General features: G+C 55.7%; 8 protein-coding genes across 8 annotated transcripts; 3 read left to right on the plus strand and 5 right to left on the minus strand.

Moving 5' to 3' along the window:
• Positions 1 to 773: 773 nt before the first annotated feature.
• PG998_001209 (uncharacterized protein) lies at positions 774 to 2494 on the plus strand (the record flags this gene model as incomplete). The annotated part of the gene is made up of 2 exons (XM_066868027.1): positions 774 to 1823; positions 1904 to 2494. 2 exons carry the CDS (start codon positions 774 to 776, stop codon positions 2492 to 2494), a joined length of 1641 nt encoding a protein of 546 aa, XP_066736442.1.
• A 565-nt stretch (positions 2495 to 3059) lies between these two features.
• Positions 3060 to 4175, minus strand: PG998_001210 (uncharacterized protein; the record flags this gene model as incomplete). The annotated part of the gene is made up of 1 exon (XM_066868028.1): positions 3060 to 4175. One exon carries the CDS (start codon positions 4173 to 4175, stop codon positions 3060 to 3062), a length of 1116 nt encoding a protein of 371 aa, XP_066736443.1.
• Positions 4176 to 4995: 820 nt separating this feature from the next.
• PG998_001211 (uncharacterized protein) lies at positions 4996 to 7570 on the plus strand (the record flags this gene model as incomplete). Its single annotated transcript, XM_066868029.1, has 3 exons — positions 4996 to 5018; positions 5077 to 7372; positions 7448 to 7570. The coding sequence occupies 3 exons, from the start codon at positions 4996 to 4998 to the stop codon at positions 7568 to 7570; spliced, it is 2442 nt and encodes an 813-aa protein (XP_066736444.1).
• A 1205-nt stretch (positions 7571 to 8775) lies between these two features.
• Positions 8776 to 9388, plus strand: PG998_001212 (uncharacterized protein; the record flags this gene model as incomplete). The annotated part of the gene is made up of 2 exons (XM_066868030.1): positions 8776 to 8826; positions 8966 to 9388. The coding sequence occupies 2 exons, from the start codon at positions 8776 to 8778 to the stop codon at positions 9386 to 9388; spliced, it is 474 nt and encodes a 157-aa protein (XP_066736445.1).
• Positions 9389 to 9945: 557 nt separating this feature from the next.
• Positions 9946 to 11369, minus strand: PG998_001213 (uncharacterized protein; the record flags this gene model as incomplete). Its single annotated transcript, XM_066868031.1, has 6 exons — positions 9946 to 10275; positions 10393 to 10491; positions 10536 to 10730; positions 10772 to 11076; positions 11149 to 11209; positions 11340 to 11369. The coding sequence occupies 6 exons, from the start codon at positions 11367 to 11369 to the stop codon at positions 9946 to 9948; spliced, it is 1020 nt and encodes a 339-aa protein (XP_066736446.1).
• A 495-nt stretch (positions 11370 to 11864) lies between these two features.
• Positions 11865 to 13270, minus strand: PG998_001214 (uncharacterized protein; the record flags this gene model as incomplete). The annotated part of the gene is made up of 5 exons (XM_066868032.1): positions 11865 to 12100; positions 12159 to 12882; positions 12976 to 13047; positions 13113 to 13133; positions 13220 to 13270. 5 exons carry the CDS (start codon positions 13268 to 13270, stop codon positions 11865 to 11867), a joined length of 1104 nt encoding a protein of 367 aa, XP_066736447.1.
• A 546-nt stretch (positions 13271 to 13816) lies between these two features.
• On the minus strand, positions 13817 to 16382 carry PG998_001215 (uncharacterized protein; the record flags this gene model as incomplete). The annotated part of the gene is given in 5 exon segments (XM_066868033.1): positions 13817 to 14024; positions 14097 to 15250; positions 15265 to 15885; positions 15912 to 16209; positions 16378 to 16382. 5 exon segments carry the CDS (start codon positions 16380 to 16382, stop codon positions 13817 to 13819), a joined length of 2286 nt encoding a protein of 761 aa, XP_066736448.1.
• Positions 16383 to 19819: 3437 nt separating this feature from the next.
• On the minus strand, positions 19820 to 21438 carry PG998_001216 (integral membrane protein PTH11; the record flags this gene model as incomplete). Its single annotated transcript, XM_066868034.1, has 6 exons — positions 19820 to 20386; positions 20465 to 20765; positions 20823 to 20903; positions 20993 to 21120; positions 21207 to 21279; positions 21368 to 21438. 6 exons carry the CDS (start codon positions 21436 to 21438, stop codon positions 19820 to 19822), a joined length of 1221 nt encoding a protein of 406 aa, XP_066736449.1.
• Between the last annotated feature and the right edge of the window lie 460 nt (positions 21439 to 21898).

A 21898-nucleotide genomic window follows, 5' to 3' on the forward strand; every position in this document is an offset into this window, starting at 1 on the left:
GGCCAGGGACGGCAGATGGAGCAAGTCGTTTAGCTGAGGCTGCTTCATCAGCCCTGACGTGAGTCCAGACGACAGACAGCTGGGCTGAAACCACCAAGAACGAAACGCATGTATGCAGGTATGCAGGCATGCAGGCATGCAGGTATGCACGTGTGCACGTATGCACGTATGCAGGTATGTCAAGAAAACGTGATGAACCTCGGAGCACAATCATCATCATCCCCTGCTCCTGCATGCGCATCTCCGTCACACAACCAACAGGATGCCGTAAATAATCTGAAACGTAGCGTCCATGGCCTGGCATGCAGTCCTCGTCCTATCAGAGCGGCTGTTCCGTTTCGACATGGCCCAAGATAGAAAACCCGTAGAAGCCCAGTCGCAGTCGCCGTCACCAACTTACTATTCCTGCCTAGCCGCTGACAACCTTTCCCAAGTCAGCAATTTACTTGCTGCTTGTTTCATGTTTCCAACTCTATCTCTTCTTCTCAGATACATCAGTCATATAACCTTATACTTAGTTGCGCTCCATGCTGCATGCTCGTCATCGCCACTCCAGCCTCGGTCTATATTTGCTGCTGCTCCCCAAGGCCCATCTCGGATCCAGAGAATCTCCTCTCCAGACCCCTTTGCCTATTCGCTTCTCTAATTCAATCTCACGGCCTGGTGCCACCATCGCATAGTCTAATTCCGAGGTACTTCATAGCGCAACTCCAGGCCTAGCTATAACCCATCCATCTATAATCTGCCAGACGACTGGCTTCTCTGGCCCCAGCATGTCGCTGCTCAAGCAACGAATCTCCTCGCCCCTGGAGGCGGGCACTTCCATTCTCGACTCGCAGAGCATCCCTCCCTACTTTACCGACGCTCTCGAGTACATTTCCAAGCGACTTGCCCGTAAAGCTCTGCATGTCACCCTGGTCGTAGTACGCAAGGAGTACCAGGTCCCATCGTCATGCGCAACTCCCACTTCGTCGTCCACCTCCAGCCCTACCTCATTCGAGTTCACCATGCCCAGCTCGCCGTCGCGCTTCGCCTCGCCAGTGGCCGGCCTACGTCAGCTGGTACGCCGTGGCACCAACAGCTCTCTCGCGTCTGTCTCGTCGGCCATGTCCGTCGACTCGGGCTATGGCAGCACCGCTTCGTCCGCCTACTCACCTACAGCACTGCCCCATCAGACACCCCGGAGATGGCCAGCCACCCCCGGAAGCCCGCCCTTGTGCACGCCCATGACTCCGCACACGCCTTCCTCGGTTACAACAGGAACATCGGCCATTTCAAGCGCCTCGGCTGCCGTGGTCCACCACTTCGGCATCCGCCTCGTATATGCCACGCCACTGTCGGCCAAGGACGAGAAGACGCTGCGTGCCACCTTCTACAAGGCGGAGCGCAAGTACCGCGCCGGGCCAAGCTGGCTGCCACCGGCGACGACGGCGGCTGCATGCGGGCTGAGTGGCGACCTGATTCGGCGCTCTCTGCTGCAGAACGAGGTCCTCTTCTCCGCCGAAGGTCTCACTCTGCTGGGCCTGGATCGCCTGTACACGTTCAAGGCTGCGCTGTCAGCGTACGCCCGAACGACGTTGCCCGCCTCCTCGCTGACCAAGCCGCTGCATTTGCCTGCCGACCGCATGATGGAAGACGCTGTCGACGAGCTGCGGCGGCTCGTCCTTGCTAACGGTGGTCGCCCTGTGACCAAGGCCGACTTGCACCGCCGCTACGACTGGATTGGTGTCAGTGCCAGCGCCCTCGGAGATGTCGAGCGCATGTACCGGCGGGCATACGGCGGTTGCGACCGGGTCGGCGCGTTCGAGGTCACGGCCGAGGAGGTCAGCAGGATGTTACTGGACCTGGCCCCCCTTCTCCTCCTTCTCAAACCATATACGTCTCTTCTCCCGCCCATTACGAGGCACCCGTTGTCAAGATCGGTACACCGCCGAGTCCGAAAGGTCCGGTACTCAAGCTGCAGACCAAATTTGACGACAAGAAACCCGCGTCCGCGCCTGTACGTCAGAGTGATGCGAAGCAGCCCGGCCTAATCCGGCCCGTGCCGACCAAAGCAGCGGCAGCCACGTTCGGAACAGGAGAGGAGGCGCCCAAGCCCCAGAAGCCGTCTCGACAAGGGAACGATGACTTCATGATCACGTTGGACGGTTTGGACATTGGCAACAATGGCCCCGACGAGGAAGATGGCGACCTGACCGCGCGCCCGTTCACGACGGGGAGGCCGTTCTGGAACAGCGCCGCGGCAGCCGAGCCCTCGTCGTCCATCGACGAGATGATGCTGATGGCATCGCAGAAGCTTCTCAGCCCAGTTGCGGCCGCAGAGAATCCCAGGATATCCCGGCTTTCCGTATCATCGGCGTCGCAGAGGCATGATGGGCCTATGACACCCAACGGGTACGACGACATTTCGCCCATCACCCGAGGGGAATGGGGGTTCCTGTTTGCAGGCGACGGATGGAGTCGTCCTCGGCAAGGGGCTGTCGAAACCTTTTGAGAGGGGAAATAAAAGAGAAGGCCAAAGGCAAAGGCAAAAGAGAAAGCATAGAGAAAAGACAAACACAACGAAGGCTTTGCGAGAAGCCACCATGTTCGTATGATGCATGCATGAAATGAATAGAATGAGGTGTTTCGGAGGCCGGGACAGGGAAAGCCATGGATTAATGGGTAGGAGTATTCTTCTTCTACTACCACTTCTACTTCTTGTATCATAAACTTTCATCTGCCGCAAGATCTCGGCGGAGTAGATAGATACCGTTGGATATACCGATGTCGTTTTGAATTTTTATAGACATTCTTCTTCGGGATTCCCGACGTTTTTGCTTTCTGTGATATTTGCCTCTCAACGCCGTTTGATCTGCGGCACGCAGATGACTGCCATGTCATCTGCTGCTGCTACTTTACTTCCTCTCGCTTGATACAATAAACTCCATGATCACTCACCATCACAGGGGCACGGTATTAATAACGACTATAATAGACAGACAACCACCTACCAGATCCAGGTCCGTAGCCGTAGGGACCTGAAGACCTCCCGCACATGGGCATTCCGTATGGATTCGTTACCTCCAGCCGTAGCGCGACCCGGCCTCACGCTGGTTGCTCTTGCCCTTGGCGAAGCTCTCCTCGAGGGCATCGCGCTGGTTGTGGACCTGGGTGACAAGCTGGCGCAGGCTGTGCTTGCCCGGCGCAATGGCGCGGACGGGGTTGAAGGTCTGCTGCTCGCCCGACGCCCGCAGCTCTTCATTGTGTGCATACTCCTTGTCCGTGTTGAAGTCGATGACGGACGGCGCCCCGGCCGACGACAGGTCTGGGGGCGCGCCGCTGCGCCCGAAGAGCTCGCGCCGCGCGGCTTTGGATAAGTTCATGCCCGCGGCGAGAGTGTTCAGTGATGCCGACGAAGACGATGTCGCCGGGTTGGGATACGAAGAAGCATCGCCGCCGCCATGCTGCGCATCATAGGCCGCGAAGGCTGCAGCAGAATTCGTCTCGGCTGGCCCTTCAGTGGTGGCAAACATGGGCTCGTACGCGCCGGGGCTGGGCGCTATGTCGGCCGGTTCCTCCTGCGCGATGGAGAATAGCGACGTCTTCTTCTTTTTCTTGGGAGGCTCGGCCGATTCTGGCGCAGGCTGGGACTCCATCTGGGAGAATGGTTCTGTGGTTAAGCCGGCTTTCGTAGTCGTCGTTGCTGCCGTGGTTTTCGCGAATGTGTTCTTCTTCTTCACTGGTTTCCTCGACACTGACAGAGGCTTGAACATCATAGGCTTTCCTACTAACTTGACTTCGTCAGCCGGCTTCTGTCCGGCGGGTATTGTCGGTTGCGACTGCTGCTGCGAGGTAGATCTTTCGCCATCCTCGTCGTTGTTCAGGTCGGCACTTCTGCTAAAGCCGGGCGTAGCACCGGTCTTCAAGTTGATGCCAGGGCGGCGCGGCGCGGTCTTTGCCGCGCTGCTCGCGGCGGGGGTTGCCTTGCCGGCGTTCTTGGGGGGTGGTAGAAATGAAGCAAACCCGCTAAAGGCGCCGCAACCTGTTGTTCTGGCCCGCTGCGTTGAGGGTTCTTCTCCTCCCCTCGTCGTAGAACTTGATTCGTCCGACTTTGAGGTGCCGGGCAGGTTGACGAGAATCTTACGAGGGTTGGCGCGATCAACCACTTTTTTGCACAGGCTGCCTGGAGGCATTCGTCTGGGCTGGGGCGGTTGGGGCGGATGGGGCGGGAGGAGGCGCCTGTTGTGTCACTGTTTCGGAATCGGAGTCCGAGTCTGAATAGTCTACCAGAGCCATACCGAATGCTGTGTTTGGGACGATGATGATGGTGGTGATGGGCTAGAAGAAATCGGGATTCGTCCGTCTCCAAGCTCTTGGTACCTAAAGTTTGGAGTGCATATGGTGTGGGGAAGATGCCATGTGGTGATCCCTGGACGCTAAATGGTGGGTAGCTTACAGGTAGGCCTGTAGGCCTGTAGGCTTGTAGGCTTGTAGGCTTGTAGGCAGCCAGGTAGCCTGTAGCCGCAGCAGTGCGGGACACTCGTCAGTCTACACAATCGGACAAAACGGTCGAGACTCCGGACCGTAACGAACCCATCCCATCCTCGTAAGGCTGGTTCTGTGGAAGGCTCTATGAACAGTGCGACAGGCTCGTCACAAGCTGCTCATTTTATTCCTTGTAGCCTGACCTAGAGGGTGCAGGGGCTTTGCGATTAACGATTGGGGATTAGGATCTTTGAAACTCGTTGGTGAACAGATCACGCTGTCTAACTCCCCCCAAAAGACACTCCTGCACAGCACGCCACCGACTCTTCTCGGCTCTTCGACTTCGGAATCGGTCGATAACATCAATACGAAGACTGCACTGGGCCAAATTCGGGCCATCACCTTCTCTGCGCGGCTGGTTCTGGGCTGTGGAAGTTGGTTGGGGGACCGCGGCGCAACTCTAACGACAAAAGCACCACCTTCGTCGACTTGCTCTGCTCTAGGGAGGATTCATTGAGCTTTCTGAACATGTCGCTCATTCAAATCGAAGAGTATGGCGCCTGTTGTTCTTGGAAATGACCAGCGTCGCTAATTTGATTCGTACTCTAGTTTGGTATCCTACCAATTACGGACCAGCTACCTTAGCGAGGTCGCCGACGGTGTTGGCGAACGACTTATTACCCTCAACGATGGCTTCTTGAATACCGCCCCCTTCAAAGCTGCTGGGTGGCGCTCGAATCCTGCCCATATCAAGCGGACCCATTCGCCCGACATCCCAACTGCGATCGCGTCAGAGTACTTCCAAGCCGCCCCGCGCGCCATAGGCCTTACTCTCGAAGATGAAGCCGAGGAGGGAGGCATGTTGACGGGCGTCGGAGGGGAAACACCGGGCCCTGGGGCGGCTACACGACGGCGGCGGGAGCGGCGGAGGGAACAGATGGAGGAAGACGACAGCAGCGACCTCAGTGACGAGAGCGACGAAGAGTCGGACCAGCGGGCGGCCCAGCAGATAAGATTTGCCAAAATGCCAGTCCGGAACCGCTCCGGCTCCTCTCCGATACAGTCATCCAACTTGAGGCAGGCCACCACCATGTCGTCCCCGAGAGCTGCCCCCGGCGCCCGACGAGGATCCCAGTCGGCATTGGAGACGGTCAAGGAGAGGCACAGGCGAGACACCGTGACGAGTAGTGAGGTTTCGTCAGACAATGAGTTCGACGCTTCGGGCTTTCATAAACAGAAGGAAGCGTCAAGAGCTGCTGCACGAGCTGCTAAACTACAAGCCAAGATCTCTGTAGACCCCATTCAGCCCGCTAAGAGAGTGGAAAGCGATCTTCTCGCCGAGGAGGAGGAGGATTCCGATATGTCTGATGGGTCGTCAGCTTTCGCCGAGAGCGTCGATTCAGCCTCTATCCTGGCCGACGTGGAGGATCCCGTGGTGAACGCTTCCCCGGGACAACAAGTGGTTGGCACTCCACCGAAGCAGCTCTTGCGCCAATCTACCGTACGAAAGCCCCCTACCCAGCCGACACCTCAGGCTTTGCAAACTCTCCCGCCCCCAAGGCCCCTGAGTGTCATTAGGCCCTTGAGCATGATACAGCCGCGAAGTCTGCTTTCGGATGCTTTCAAGGCGAAGAAGACAAAACCTGCCATGCCCTTCGAGAAGTTTGCCACATTATCCGGCCAAGGTGATCCGGACCCGTTCCACCTGCGTATATACGTCCCATCCTGCAAGACACCCTCGAAGCCTTTCGAGGTCCTCATTCGGAAAAGCATCCTGGAGCAAGATGGCTCATTTAGGCCTGTAACAGTAGCTGAACTGATAGGCCTCAGTCTCTGGAGGTATCAGGAAGAGAAATTAGATCCCCCTATCTCGAGCGACAAGATGAGCGTCAATTGGTGGACCTTGCGTATGGTGGATGGAGACGAAGTCGATGATGATTTCCCTCCTCTCGAAAGAAAGAAGCTCCTCAATGCATTTACTACGGCGAACAACCGAGCAGGCAGGTCTAGGTCTAATTCCAAAGTCCACGACGATTTTGGCCTCGTGCTGGCATCAGAAGAGGAGTTTGAAGAGAACCAGGAGATGACGCCACAATACTCCCAACAGGAAACAGCCGAAGAGGCCGAGGAGGAAGAGCCTACGCCTAAAAGCACGCCGCAGGTCCAGCCTGTGGAACCTTTGCCAGCCATACGTCGGCCCAACCCAATCATCAACACGACTTATCGGCAAGACTCGGCGGACAAGCCAACGCCGCCTACTCTGACCGTCACCCCTACTGTTAGGGGTGAGAAGAGGTTCCTGCGGATACACATTTTCTCTGCGGATGCTGCCCCTGGGCAGATGCTTACCTTGGAGGTGACGACTGAAAGATATCTAGCTGAGGTTCTAGAAGAGGTATGCTTGAAGAGACGCCTGGACAAGAATACGCACGTTTTGAAACTGCCTGGCTCGGGTGCTGTGGTTATGCTGGACCGCACAGTCTCGTCCATCGGGAATGTGATCGATTTGGAGCTACACCGGCGGCGGTTTGCAACGGATGGTCTCACTCTTACCGGGTCGCCCAGTGGTTCCTCTCCCAAGGTTCACGTGTGGGACAACACTATCGCGCCACAGAAGAAAAAGAAGGACAAGGTTGCGATGCCTCACCCTCTCGCGCAGGAAAGCATGATGCTCGACGAAGCGAGCAGCGGCACTGTCAACTACAAGAAATATATCGTCTGGCGAAAGCAGGCTATGCGGTTCGTGGGTCTCAACGAGCGCATACTGCGGATTGATGGTGAATATGTCACCATCCAGCCTTCTTCTGGAGGCAAGGTAACCCGAGAAGGTGGCAAAACTACCACGGTGCACTTCAGCAACGTCGTCGGATGCAGTGTGTCGCGTAGGCACCCGACGAACTTCAAGGTAAGCCGAAACTGCCGAGTCAGCCCACAGATTCTGAAGGCAAGCTAACCCTGTTTCTTCTCCTTGTTTCCACAGTTGCTCGTCTTCAAGGAAGATGTGAGCAAGCGATATGATTTCGAGACGAAAAGCGCCGACGAAGCGGCGGAAATTGTTCGCGAGCTGAAGAAGGGCGTGGCTCCTTACAACAAAGATATTTAGACAAGCCGGGCGGGCGGCTGGGGCGTACAAGAAACAGCCTGGGATCTTTGTACGTCGAATACCCAGCGTGCTTCAAGGCGTAGTTTTCGGGCGTCCCACGAGCGAGGTTGGGTGGTGTGGATCGAGGCTACACACAGCTTTGCGGTAGCAAATTCAGATGGCACACGTACAATCCAGATCCCCATGCTTGCGACCTGGACGGATGTGATAGGTCAAAGGGAGGGGGGTTGTCGACGGACGAGATAGGCAGGCATCTGGCTCGTGGACAACAGCAATGCAGGCCAGAGTCGGTCTAGAGATTACCACAATACAAGTTCCCAGATGAACCCAAGTCAGGCTGGGCCAGACAGCGGATAGTGGCCCACTGTCATGTACACGGCCGATCCACGATGCAAGAACCCAAGATTAGAGACGCAGCAGTCTTGGAGAAGAGGGACGCCCTGCCTGGTGCTGTTCCATTCACAATATAATTGCGAGGCAAGCTAGGCCAGAGAATGAAACAAAACGTCGTTACACGCGAGGAACAAGCCACTAAGTTGGATTACGTCGATGACATGTGTGACATATGCGGCCAAGTAGCTAATACATTACATGGATGGTAGCAAACGGGGGAAGACACGGGTGGCTGCAGGAGGCCAGGAGGCGAGGAGGAGAGGAGGCGAGGAGGCGAGGAGGCGAGGAGGCCTTGGGCAGGCCCGTGGCAGTGAAGAGTTGGTGATGTCCGTTTTCATCTTGGAGCGAGGCTGGTGACGGACGAGTGAGCGGGAGTTGCCAAGTCAGAAGTCGGCCATCCAAATCCCATCAGTCTGTTTGTTGCCCCAGTTCCCGGTTTCCTTTTGATTAATTCCAGCTTGGGGCCCGTCGCTTCCCTACATTCAATTTCCAGATCAGCCCGCGTAGGTGACTTGACTGACTGACCGATGGACTACAAAAAGTCGAAGCATTTAATCCGCCATCACCCTCCGTCACCACAAACCACAAACCACCAGCCCTTCAAAACCTCTCCCACCCAAACAACATAATTTTTTTTCCTTCCCTACTTTTCCCTCACACCAACCGGGAACAAGCAAGACGACATTCTCTACTTTCCTAGGACCTAGGACTGCATTCTACCAAGCAACATTTGACAACGTCTCCCACTCCAACGCGAAATATCGCCACACTTCATCTCTACCACAACCGCCCATCTGTACATTCGGTTCAAGATGCAGCTCATCAAGGTCACCATCTTTGCCTGCCTGGCTGCTTTCGGCATGGTGAGTTCATCTCTGGTGACAATGCTGGCGGCTTTGCTCTTGGTCGTTTGGATGCCGCACCTCGTCTTTTCCTCTCTTTTGCTTTCTCTATTCCTTTTCTTAATGGAATCTCGTTTGCTGACGATACTACCCATTTTAGGCTGCCGTCCAGTCCGACGATGACTGTGGTTGCAGTATTACTGTCACCGAGACTGTCACTGGCCCAGCCACTGCTACTCCCTATGGCCACACTCCTACCAGCACTGTCGCCGTTACCACGACTACCGTCACCACTTCGACTTCTCCCGGTGTGGCCGGCTCGTCCACTGGTGCTGCTGGAAGCACTTCTGTCCCTACTGGCACTCCTGCTACTGGCGGTTCTCAGACCGAGACCCCCACAGGCAGTACTGCTACTACTGGCACTGAGACTCCTGGTAGCACTGGTACTGGCACTGGCACTGGCGAGAGCCCTCCTTCGGCTCCCACCACGTCTCCCTCACCTGCCGCTGCTGCTCATCCTACTGGCGTCATGGGCATCGCTGCCGCTCTCGGTGGCGCCGCGATCCTTTTAGCCGCCGTCTAGGCTCTCTTGCCTGACCGCTGCTTCACCATGGGCATCAGAATGAGGATACGAGGATGTTGCCTGATGCGTTGGTTTCCCAGGTTAAATGGCACTCACCGCCACTGGAGAAATACTCACGAGGGGAAGATTTGGGAATCCGGAATGGCGTTGTTGCTCTGGACTTCTGAGCTTTTCACAGCACACACTGGTCCCATGGTAAACAATGCATGGCCGTAATGGATCAGTCTTGGACTTGAGAGTTTCTCATAGGACAGAAACAGGCCTCAGGTAGTAGCCCTAATAATACATCACTTGTCACACAAGGCTCTCTATTGATACACTGCTTGTCTTTGTTGTCTGCTTTTCAGGGTCTTTTATTCAAACAGCCCAATGGGGAATCTGCACAAATCTGGTTTGTCATCGGCGCTGACTCGATAAGACTTTGCAAATCACTACGGGTTCGTCATGCAATAGTCACAAGCTTCTCTGGCCATACCTTGCCCAACAACGGAAGGCTCATTATCTCATAGCGTGTATATGAGCTTGACCATCTTCAACTAATCGAAGCCATGATCTTCTCATAATTTTGCCTTCGCCGCCGCACTATCGATGCGCGTCCCCTCGTCATCCTGTTCCTCCACCGTCAGGTCCGGCAGCCGCTTGGGCATGATGCGCCGAGGGGACGCGCCAGGAACCAGGGCATACCGGGAAAAATCCGTCACACCACCGCCGAGGTTGGAGCGCAAGAAGTCCTCGTCGAGTGCCAGTAGGCCGTTGACCGAGGCCGCAGGGGTCGTGTCGCGGAGAACAGCCAGGACGGCGGCGCTGAAGATGGTGGGTTTGCGCAGGTCCCGGGCCGTGGAGGGGTCGGTCTTTTGCAGTTTCTGGGTTGCGGCGGACTCGATGGCCTAGGAGTCGAAGGCGGCATTAGCAGCAAGTAAACTAAGTAAGTTTGCTGACTGGTTGCTGCGGGCGAGATCATCGTCTCTACCAGGAACGACGGGGGACGTGAGCAGGGAACTTACGACGGCAGGCCAAATACTGGTGATGGACATGTGTGCCAGCCCTTGACGTTCAAAGTCCATGGCGAGACCCTTGGTCAGGACGCTCATGCCTACTTTGCCCTGTGGTGTGGTTCCGTATCAGTAAAGAATGTATACTGTCAGACCTGGATAATGACCGAATCTCGCGTAAGGAAGGGAGGAAAGAAGTAATCGCTCTCGCTTGCCATTGCGTATGCCGTCTTGCCCCGGAAGAACCGGCTGTAGATGGGCGGGCTGACGACAACGATGCGTCCCGCCCCGGCCTTCTTGAGATGCGGCAGCGCGGCCTCGACGGTGGCGTACAGGCCCTCGACGTTGACCTGCTGCATGAGCCGGAAACGCTTCAGGGGGTGTCCTCGACCGACGCCCACCAAACGGCGCCCGCGTTGTACACCAGCGCGTCGAGACGGCCGTACGTCGCGACGGTCCGGGACACCAGCGCCTGGATGGACGCGGGGTCGCGCACGTCTACGGGCACGGCCGTGGCTTCGCCGCCGGCCTCCTCGATCTCTCGCGCTACGGTCGTGATGGTGGAATCTGGCGAGTTGGGGTCTGGCGGAAAGCAGGCGGCCAGCGATGACGATGAAGACGAGACAGCAGCGGATGCGGATGAGGCAGTAGCATTGCTGCTGGCGTTGTCGGCCGTAGACTTTGCCGCCACGACGACTGTTCATCCGGCGCGCAAATGGTACGAATCAACCACACTGCCTCGGTAGATGCTTCGGGAGCCTTGCTTACCGGCATAGCTATTCTTGGCAAGGTCTATGGCGACCTGGCGGCCGATGCCTCTTGAGGCTCCCTGCGATGTGGCTCGAGGTCAGCGGGGTTCGCATTGCCACGTTCGTTCAGTATGTATGACCAGCCGTTCCCTGACAATCAAGGTGATCCATTGATGCACTTGGTGCCGGTACGATGGCCTGATGACTTACTACCACGAGTGCCACTTTCCGCGTGCCCATTATATGACTGAATCAATATCACACACCCGGTAGGCAGACGTGCGTCGCCCTGCAGCGTGTTGTTTGTTGCTTCTGCCGAGTGATGATGGCCGCGCCGCGCCCGAGCAAGTGGGAACAAGCCGAGGCAGACCGATGGAATTTGGGGGGGGCCGCCAGTCACTCCAGTACCGGGGTGTATCTAGGGCATCCTTTGGTATCGCCTCTACACAGTAGATACATGGCACTTGGAATTGGTTTTTTATTCTTCTTCTTCTTTTTCTCTCTTTCGTTGTATACCAATACCATTGGCATTCTCTGCTCTGCCGGCTGGCTTTTCCCTTCGGTTCATCATTAACAGAGGTAGACTACTTTTTAGTACACCAAATGCCCTTAATGCACAGGTGTGAACCCGTCAAATTTCAAATGTTTAAACCCATCGCATATCTCCCATATGGCAACACGGGTGCACGCTTTTGATCTAGCCGCCCATTTTAAGATGTCGCTGTAGTGAGAAGATCAGGGCTTGAGAAGCTTGACCAGCTCGGCAACAATAGCATCGCCAGTCTCCTTGGTACCGGAAGAGCCGCCGAGGTCCTTTGTCCGGATACCGCCATCCACGACGTTCTTGACGGCTTGCTCGATGGCAGAAGCCTCCTGCGGCAGGCCAAGCGAGTACCGGCACATCATGGCAACGGACAAGATGGTGCCGATGGGGTTCACAATGCCCTGGCCCGAGATGTCGGGGGCAGAGCCTGGAGAGGAAATATGGTTAGTCGCGTGGGCGGGTGAAACAATGTAGGCGAAACATACCGTGAATCGGCTCGTAGATACCATTGCACCGGCTCTTGCCATCGGGAATGCCACTCAGACTGGCACTGGGCGACAGGCCGATGCTGCCAGGGATGGCGCTGGCCTCGTCGCTGATGATGTCGCCGAACAGGTTGCTGGTGACGACGATGCCGTTAAGCGAGCGGGGGTTCTTGACCATAAGCAGGGCAGCGCTGTCGATGAGCTGGTGGTTAACGGTGAGCTGGGGGAACTCCTTGGCCATGACTTCGGTGACGGTCTTGCGCCAGAGCCGGCTGGTGGCCATGACGTTGGCCTTGTCGAGGGACCAGACGGGCGCCGGGGGGTCGCGGGCGAGGGCGAGGTGGGCGGCGAGGCGGGTGACGCGCTCGACCTCGGCGCGCGAGTAGGGCTCCGTGTCCATGGCAGATCCTGAGCCGTCGTCCTCCTTACGGTCGCCAAAGTAGATGCCACCCGTCAGCTCGCGCACGATGGTGAAGTCGGTACCGCGGCACACCTCAGCCTTGAGGGGCGAGTAGTCCACCAGCGACTCGGACGCGAAGCTGCACGGCCGCAGGTTGCCGTACGTGCCCATCTCCTTTCGCAGCCGCAGCAGGCCCTGCTCCGGCCGCACCGCGCCGGTGCCCCATTTGGGACCGCCAATGGCGCCCAGCAGGACCGCGTCGGCGTTCTTGGCGGCGGTGAGAGCCTCGTCGGTCAAGGGAGAACCGGTTGCGTCGATGGAGCACTGGATGTTCGGTTAGCATCGGCAGTTATCGGCACTAGGAAGGGGGGAGGTCGGGGGCTATGGAGGGGTTCATAAAGAGCGAGGAATACGCACACCACCCAAAAGATGATCTTGTAAGTTGAACTTGCCAGCCGATGGGCTGTGAGACTCGAGGGTCTGGAGGACCTGAAAGGAAGGCCCAGTCAGTATCCAGCCAATGCACGGCATCAGTTGGCTTTTTCCTTGCGTACCTTGACAGCTTCGGCTACAACCTGGCGTTTGTGTGTCTGGTTAGTGCAACCCGACCCTTGAAAATACAGGCGCGTCATCGACGTGGGGTGGTGTGGTTTTCTCTCACCTCTGGGCCGCAGTGGTCGCCGCCGAAGACTACGATATTATGAGTGGCCATGACTGGAGATTGCTACTTCAGAGACTCGGGGATGGGTTGGCAAAGAAACAGATAATAGTAATATGGGTTTGGGACAAACAGCAGTTGGAAGCTTCCTCGCCTCTCAGTTAAGCCGGAGCTGCTACCGAAGTTCGGAGCACCAAAGCGCCCCACGATCGGTTTTGGGATGTGGAACAACCCCACGTTGCCGAATATCGGATGCGAACCAAGCTCAGCCTCGGACCAGATTTGATGTTGGAGTGACGACGAGGTCGAACAGCCCTGCTGGTCGTACATTCCCAGTCACCGTGAGCCTTTCCTGCCATGCTTGGCTGCATCGTATATCGTTTCTCATTGACATGCATCATTATCAGTTATCAGATTAGGTACATCGGGTATCATATGTTCGTCGCATGCCCTCTAGTCCAGTAATTGCCCATCCAAGTAACGAACCCAGGCTGTGTAAATGCGTCTAGCAGCAGGCGCATATGCCGAAAACCAGGCTTCATGGCAACTCGCCCTCATCATGACCTCTGTCGCTCGGTAAGGCTCAGGGCAACACCCAGATCATCTAAACGACCTAAATGACTTGTGCGCCAGTGGCGATGTGGCCGAGAGCCGGCCCGGCCCTCCAGAGCTTCCGTGACCCGCATCGCGCGTGCGTGCAGCCTGAGCATTAGGCGTGTTGGCACAGAAACCGCAGATATAGACACTGGGCATTGTTCGGCGCGAAATATTGATGCACTTCCCGTGAAGCCACATGTCGCAAGACTCGCTGCAATTCGTTAGCTCTGCTATTCATCGTATATGGGCCGGCTAGCCACTAGGAAGGAGGTTTGTAGCGCACCATTGGACCATGAAGCCGTCACTTTTGGGTAGGCTTCCGGTGTCTTTGCAGAGGCATCGGACTGTGCGACCGCGGCTGGATGCCGACGTGGGCAGGCTGACCTCACTGAGTGAGGCTCGAGAAAACGAGGAAGAGGCACTGTGAGACACACTCGACGACCCATTCTGGCCCTTCTTCACGGAAGCTCGCTTTTGTCTTGTTTCAAGGACTTTGCGGAGTTCGCTAGCAGCATCACCTTGACGGCCTTCGGGCTCGTTCAGTACCGTCTCTGCCTCACTTTCGGCGTCGTTTTGAGTTGGGGTCGGCTCATTGTTGTATATTCCGAGGCTGCCGGCACTCTTTTCGCTGATGCTTTGCTGAGAAGAGTAAAAGGGATGCACGGTCGAGGGCTTCTTCGGGTCCGGAAGCGCAAACGAAGCGTTCCTACTCGGGATGATGATTGGTTCGTCGTCCGTCGAGGAATCACTATCTTCAGACGATGCCCAGTTACTGCTTGCGGTCCTGGTAGGGTTGTGTTGCTTCCTCAATGGTCTAGGGGTAGTGTCATCATCACCACTGTCGTTACCGTCCACTATTACAGTTGTCTCAGCGCGAGCACGGCCGCGAGAATCTATAGTAAACTTCACCGAAGTCCTGGTCTTCGGGGCTGAGCTTTCGGGGATAGCGCATAAATCAGAAAGTCTGTGGTGATTCTTCAATGGAGAGGTCCTCCCATTTGGCCGTGAACTTTTCGAATTGGACCCAGCCTCCCTTTGCGACACTGAACGTATCGCAGGTGCCAGAGGAGGAAGATTTGCGGGTCTGATGAGAGGCTTCTTTGCCCTGTTCTCGCTAAAGCTCCTCGACAATCCCGGGCGGGCTCCTGATTTACTTACAGGCTTTAAAGCCCGCTTTCCTGCAGAGGTTTCTTTGGTGCTGGCGGCTCGTCTTATGCTTGCCTGGGTTTGCAATTCCGTCGGGGGCTGAAGGGGCTGCGGTTGCATTGGCGGCTGAAGCAATGGTATCTGGCCCATCGGATCGAACATGGCAGTCTCCATGTTGGAAGATGGCGGCCTGGAGAACAGCAAGCCAGGATCCACACCGCCATTGTGGCCAGCCATGCTGAACGGGTCGTCTGCCGCGCCTGCGAAAGAAGTCCCCAACATGTTGGTATCCTGGTCGTTAGCACTACGGCTTTGCGCCGCGGGCTTCGGCGCCAGAGCTCGTTCCTTCTTGGGGGTTGGATGCTGGCTTGCTGCTGGCTTTGCTGCTGGTTCTGCGGTGGAGCTATTCCAGATTCCTGGAACATCTCGTTTGCGCGACCCCAGTCGTCTGAATTCATAGGACGATGCAGACTCTGGAACATGTCGGGGCCGGATGCCGCGAAGTCCAGCTCCATGCCGCTCATACTCGGGTCCCCTTCCCAAAATAGGCCGGAGTCTGCATAGAGAGGGCCGGTGGCCGGCGCGGACAACGGGTACCCATACATGTCGGTCGGTGTGGTGGCGAAGTTGGGCATGTTGTTGTGCTGTGGTGTGCCGGCCACAAAATCGTATCCATATCCCTGGTCATTCTGCATCTTGCCCGTCTGCAGCTTCGGAGCAAGCTTTCTTCGCCCCTTCCGCCTGGACGGCGGCGGGGTGGCTGTCTGCGCCTGTGTTTCCTGCAATGCCCCACCCAGCCGAACCCTCTTGTACGAAGGCTCTTGGGTATCGGACAACTGCTCGTTTTCTATGCGGCCGTGTCCGATTGCCAGGGGCCCGGGGAGGATTGAAGTCTCCGGGCGGGGTCGACCGGCGGTAGAGATAGGCTCGGGTTCGGAGAGAAGTGGTTGACATGGGATGCTATTTCGACTGCGAGATTCTCGGCAGAGAGTGGCCTCTTGTGGCCTGCAACTTGCTGGTAGGGCGTGGTGACGGAGAAATCGATAAATGGAGCCGGTGCACCGCCTAGGCAGCCGGGCGTAGCATCGAATACCGAGTAGTCTTGGGCGAATCGAGGGGTCCAATTCGACGACGACGAAACCTCGAAGGCAGGTTGACGGGTCTTGGGTGTTTCAAAGACGGGGCTTGGGAAGATGACAGCCGTAGGCGTTTGTTTCGGACTGGGAGGTTGAGCGTTTGGATTACCAAAGCTGTGTGGCCCAAAAGTGTGTGTGTTAGCACTAACAGCCAACAGCGTGGACGGGGAGAAAAGAGAGGCTGGAAACGGAGACGGAGCCAGGGAGTGTCTTGCCTGGGCCTGGACGGGTCTCCACTCATAGCAAGACTTGTCGGGTGACTCAATACGCTGACAGGCTTACAGCATGGCACACCACGATTCAATGTAATTTGGTTTCGCTTTCGCTCTCCAAGCTGCTCCTTGTTTGGGGGTTCGAAATGGGTTGTCGCAAAATGCAAATCCCCGGAATCTCGAGGTGGTGGTTGTGTGTGCAAGATAAGCCGGCGGCAAGACAGTTGATAGACACAACAGGAGGGGCTGGAAAGACACCCGAAGACAAGTTGAAGGATTCTTTTTGCACCCAATACAAAGTCTGTTCCGGGAGCGTGGAGGGGGAAAGGCAGTGTTCAGGAGCCGTCTGTATCTTTCTATATTGCTAATGCAGAGTCGTGAGGCGGGCCAAAAATGAGTGACTGGTGGTGGTGGGAGTTAATATCGATCAGATACACTGGAAGGGAATTCAAAGGTCGGTTAGCGGTTCCTGTCTTGATTGAATTGTACATGCCCGTCCAGGAGGCGCAAAGGCTAACCGACCAATTCAGAAAAAAAGGAAGAATCGTCAGATCACATTTAGTCCTTCCCGTAAGAGCTTGTTTTTTTCTCTTCTCCTCTGGTTCCCTCTCTCTCGCTTTTCTTTTTCAACAAGAGCCGCCTCAAGCAGCAATTTGTGTCGTCAGGAGGTCGGCACCCACCAGCTAATGGCTGTTAGTCGCGAGAAAAGGCGAACGTTTAACGTTGGCTAAAGTCTTCCGGTAGCCCTTCCCACGAGACCCGCCTACTTGTATTCCTACTATGTTAGATCGCCGCGAAAAAGGTTGGGGTTTGCAGAGCTGATCTGCTGCAGGGAAGCAAGAATCAATATGCACAAGGCCGCCGGTTGCTTTGCTTTTCTCGTCTTCGTGGATGAGGGGTAATCGTAGAAATAGCAGCATGTAAGTAGTCTTGACGGATACTTGCCAGCAAAAGAGAACAGAAAGGGAATCGGTCGAAGAGGTGCGTATACAAGGCTGCAAGACAGACAGATAGATGGATAGACCGATAGACAGACAGACAGACAGCGGCGCGTAGGGCGAGCTAAGATCAATCATCCAACCCGTGCTGCAACCCAATGCAATACCATGCTGGCGGCAGCATTGAGCGAAGATACAAAGGTATGTACATATAGATATAGGTCTACTCCCCCGACTCGCCAGGATCTCCACGTGAGTCCTAGTTGCCCACCATATCGCTTCCGAGAAAGGAATTACCACTAGGTATTCGGCATCTTCAAAGCCGTTTGCGACCGACCATAGAAACTAAACCACTAGCACCGTGAGCTCGAGGGTATATCTGTGCTAATTCACCCGTTACAAGCGCGAGCAATGGGGACGGCTCCATCTGATTGCCAGGCCGAGAGGAGGGGGTGGGAGCTGCTACGTTTAGTACATGACGCTCATCAGGGGCTCACCTCGCATCTATGTCGCAATGTAACAAAGTGAGAAAACGGCTCTCCCATACGTATATACATATATGTATGGTCTCAACCGGCATACGACGAGCTCCACTGATCCAGGAACGAGGTGGGCCAGATGCTGACGACTAATGTAGGGTCAACGCTCTAGTCTCCTCTTGTGTCCAGTGAGAGGCCGTTGGTTGGGCCAAAAGAATCTCCGTCAATCCCGAGAAACCGGAAACGACTGGGCGGATTACATAGGGAGCCTAGGAGCGCTTCTGTCTGAGGCAACAAGTTCATACCTAGTCGCAGAAAGCAGTGGGGAGTGCGGGTGAGTGCGACAGTAAGATATGTCGACGGCCCCTTTTCACAAGCAACCCAACCAGGCAGCCGTAATGGCCTCTTGGGGAATGGTAATCTCACCGGACCAGGCTGTCTCGAATCTTGATGTTCTTTTCCATCGAATCGATGCTGCGTCAATCGCTAGTCGGCTGCACCATCCGATGGAGGCAATGCAGGAGTGCAGGCGTGCAGGAGTGCAGGAGTGCAGGAGTGCAGGAGAGTACCTACAGCCTACCGCTGGCTGCTTGGGGTCAGCCGCTCTCGCGCCAGTCAGGCCATGCATGCGGCGGTGTTTTCCCCCTTATTCTTCTTCTTCTTCTTTCTGCCTCAACAAGCGCTGGTGTGCTGCGAGCGAGCCTGCGAGCGGCTCTCGTCCACTTCCATGCGCAGGAACAGGAACCACCTACTTGCTGCCTGTTCTCTGATGGAACCCGCAATCATCTACTTACGCAATGCAACATGAGTCAATGCCAGCTAGGCGGGCACATCATAATCTCCAACATGGTCGCAGTTGCACAATATTTTGTCTCTTGAACTTTTGTCTTGGGCGGCACAATGCACGCACCATATGACTAGATATACGAGAAGGTAAAGACGCCTTCCAAAGGTTACGCACCTTGAAGCCTTATCAGATCGTTGGCAATCAAATCGATGGTCAAATGCAAGGTACATACATAAATGAACAGTAGGTACAGGGAAAACGTGCGAACCACCACAGGGTGCTCGGCGGCTGGAGCTGCATAACCCTTTATCCGTCCATCGGCCCCCGTCCCCCTGCAGCGGCGGCGTTCGCTCAGCCGTGCCTTTTTCTTTGGTGCCTGACGGCTATTTGCATGCAATACAAGTGTATCCTGGGTCAATCTAATTTCGGATGTCCTCCCCTTGCCTTGGTTGCGCTGTCTTGGATCTTAAACTGACCGCCTTTGCTTGTTCAAGTCCGTGTGCCATAAGGAAGCAGCGGCGGCGGCTTCAGCTCAGCTTGTTCAAACGGGCGGCAGACGGGACACGACGAGTAGAGTGCGTAGGAACTCTAGAGACGAAGGGGACACGGATTGACAGAGAGTGTAATGGACTGATGGGATCGATTGGCTGTTGATCTTCTAATTGGTGAAGACCATGGGGACGTTTTATCCCCTCATTCATCCCCATCCGAGCTTGCCATTGGTTCGTTCCAACTTTAGCATTGGGTCCTATTCAACCTCCGCATTCTCCAGATCACAGAGAAGCTGGCGCTGCCACTCATGCTATCGGCCAAAGTGCATGGGCAGGCAAAATCGGGTTCAAGACTAACAAGCCAACCAGCCATCTTCAATTGGTCGGACTTCCTGGTCCGTCTACCAGCCAAAGCACCGTGCCATTCCTACGAGACCGCCATGGCGTCAAAAGGGCTACGGCGTTAGAAGCGACGGCGACAGCGAATGACGAATCCAAGCCAGCCACTCAAAACTAACTTTTCAAGCCATGTGCGTCCCATGTTGGTTGGGCACCAATCACGAGTCCTCTAGAGCACCTCAGTGATGGTGGCTACATATATGTATCTTGAAGTTGCATGCATCCAGGAAATTTGCATTGCCTCGTAGGGAACGTGCCGTCTGACGGTGCAGTTCGGCATAGCCACCACCATCGTCTTTCTAGACGGATATAGGCTAGAATTGGATTTCGAATCTGGCCGCAGCGGCGTGCTTCTCGGGACGGTAGATGGGGTATTTGTGGTAAAATTAACTGGCTAAAATAATTAAGTAGCTATTCTTTAATATCTAGTACACACGGTCGTCACGCCGGGTGCCGACCGGTCGGAGTCCGACTCGGACGAGGCCTTCTTGCCGTCCGACCCCTTGGTTATGTCGCTATTGCTGAAGCCGGTCGCGGTCGGCGTCGAGGCAGAGGCGAACGAGACGTTGCCGTGGCCGTCCTTGGGGTTGCCTTCGCCGTGCTCGTCGATGCGCTCCGTCTTGATGGACACCTCGTGCTGCTGGTAAATCTTGAGCGGGATGGGCAGGTCGAGCCCGTCGTCGTGGAAAATTTGCTCCTGGCTCTCGGATCTCGTGATGATGCGACGCTCCGTACTCGAAATGTGGCTGCGGCCATTGCCGTATCCCGACCGGGCAAACCGCGAGCCCGCCGCCTCGCTCGTGCGCGCACCCGACGACTTGCCGTGGAAGGAGCGCAGGTTGAAAACGCGTCGGCACAGAGTCCAGGTCGAGGGCAGGTTGGTCACAATGATGGCGGTTGAGGATTCGCGGATGTACCAGAATGTCCACTCGGAACCGAAGGGCTGGTTGAAACTGTAATACTTATTCAGGGCAGCAGCGAGTATCTGTTGGACACCACATGTCAGCAGTTGTCGATGGAGCGACCCTGGACGGGTTGAGAGTTGTTGATGCCGTCGACTCACGGTGAAAGTGCCCAATGCAAAAACACAGCAGAGGATAGCCTTCTTTTTGACGGGCAACTGGGCTTGCAACAACACAGGCATGGGTATCATGATGATCATCACGTCCGACGATATGTTGAGGACGGCGTTCGTGATCAAGTGGTTCGTGGCAGCCGAGCATTGGACGTTGTCCGGGGGTACGGCCCAGTACTGGTTGAAAGGTCGACACCAAACGCCGAAGTAAAGTATCTCCATCACGGCAAAGCCCAGGACAGCGTAGACAGCAGCAATCTTCACAGCGATGTTTTGCTTCAAACTCATCCTATTGAAACGAACCGGTCAGAAGGAGCAGCTACGGGTGTCAAGGGAGGTTACTAACGTGAGACGGCTATACATGATCAGAAGACATGCCTTCATTAACCATATGGTAACAATCTGCATCTGCTCCACGACAAGGACCCTTTAGAGCTTGGGTCAGTACCATACACATTTGCTGACAGACAGAATGTAGTGTGCCGACGTTCTGGGCGAAAGGGGGGACAGCCATACATTTTTGAACCATACTCTTTCTCGGCAATACTTGCCGGTGTAAGGGGCGCGGTGTCATTTGGGTCGATAAGGTTACTGCTGGTGTTCGCAACGATATTGATGGCCGCGATGAGTATGGTGTCCGTCACCTATTGGCACGTCAGTATGAGGCGATGCGTTCTCCCCACTCACTCACACGTGGAGTCAAAACAATTAAACCGAGATGGGTCCTTACCATTGCCAGGAGCATGAGGCCATCGTCAATCTGCAGCTTCCTGAAGGAGCCGTGTAAATCTCGCCTCGATATACTATGAACCCTCCGAGGTCAGTAAGGACCGCCTTCCGTAGAGAGAACCCTTCGCACTGGATTGCGCAAAACGTAAGAGAACAACTTACACTCGAATGATGACGATGAGCCAGGTTATGGCGTACCAGGTCCAGGATTCGGCCGCCAATGCGGTTAACATGTTTGCTGATTAAACTGCCTGCGCCTGCCCAAGTTCCCTTTCTCTGGCTGCGCCTGGTAGCCGACCCGAGCAAGGCTGAAGAGGTGCAATCGGTAGCCGAGGATCATCAGATATATGCCCCCCAAAAATATAAAGGTGTGTTTCCTTCTCCTGCTCCAAAATTCGAAGGGGGGGGACGGAGCCGATATGTATAGGGCAAGGAGTCCCAGGCGACTAGTCTCAGCGTCTCGGCGGTAGCGGCATGGGCAGGGAACGAAGGGGTAGAAGACAAGCTTGTGGGCTGTTGGGAAGCACTGAGAAGGTCAATCGAGTCGGGGTCTGGACTTGACACAACAACAGGCCAAATGCACATATACATAGCTATTTCTCTCCCACAGCAGAGAGCAAATCGGACCCGCTATCTGATGAAGAGTAGCTGCGATTTGACGCATGGTGCCTGAAGGTTTGTCCCGAAAGGGAT

Source organism: Apiospora kogelbergensis (assembly GCF_038363985.1).
Source record: "Apiospora kogelbergensis strain CBS 113332 chromosome Unknown utg000001l_segment0_segment0, whole genome shotgun sequence".
NCBI lineage: Eukaryota > Fungi > Ascomycota > Sordariomycetes > Amphisphaeriales > Apiosporaceae > Apiospora > Apiospora kogelbergensis.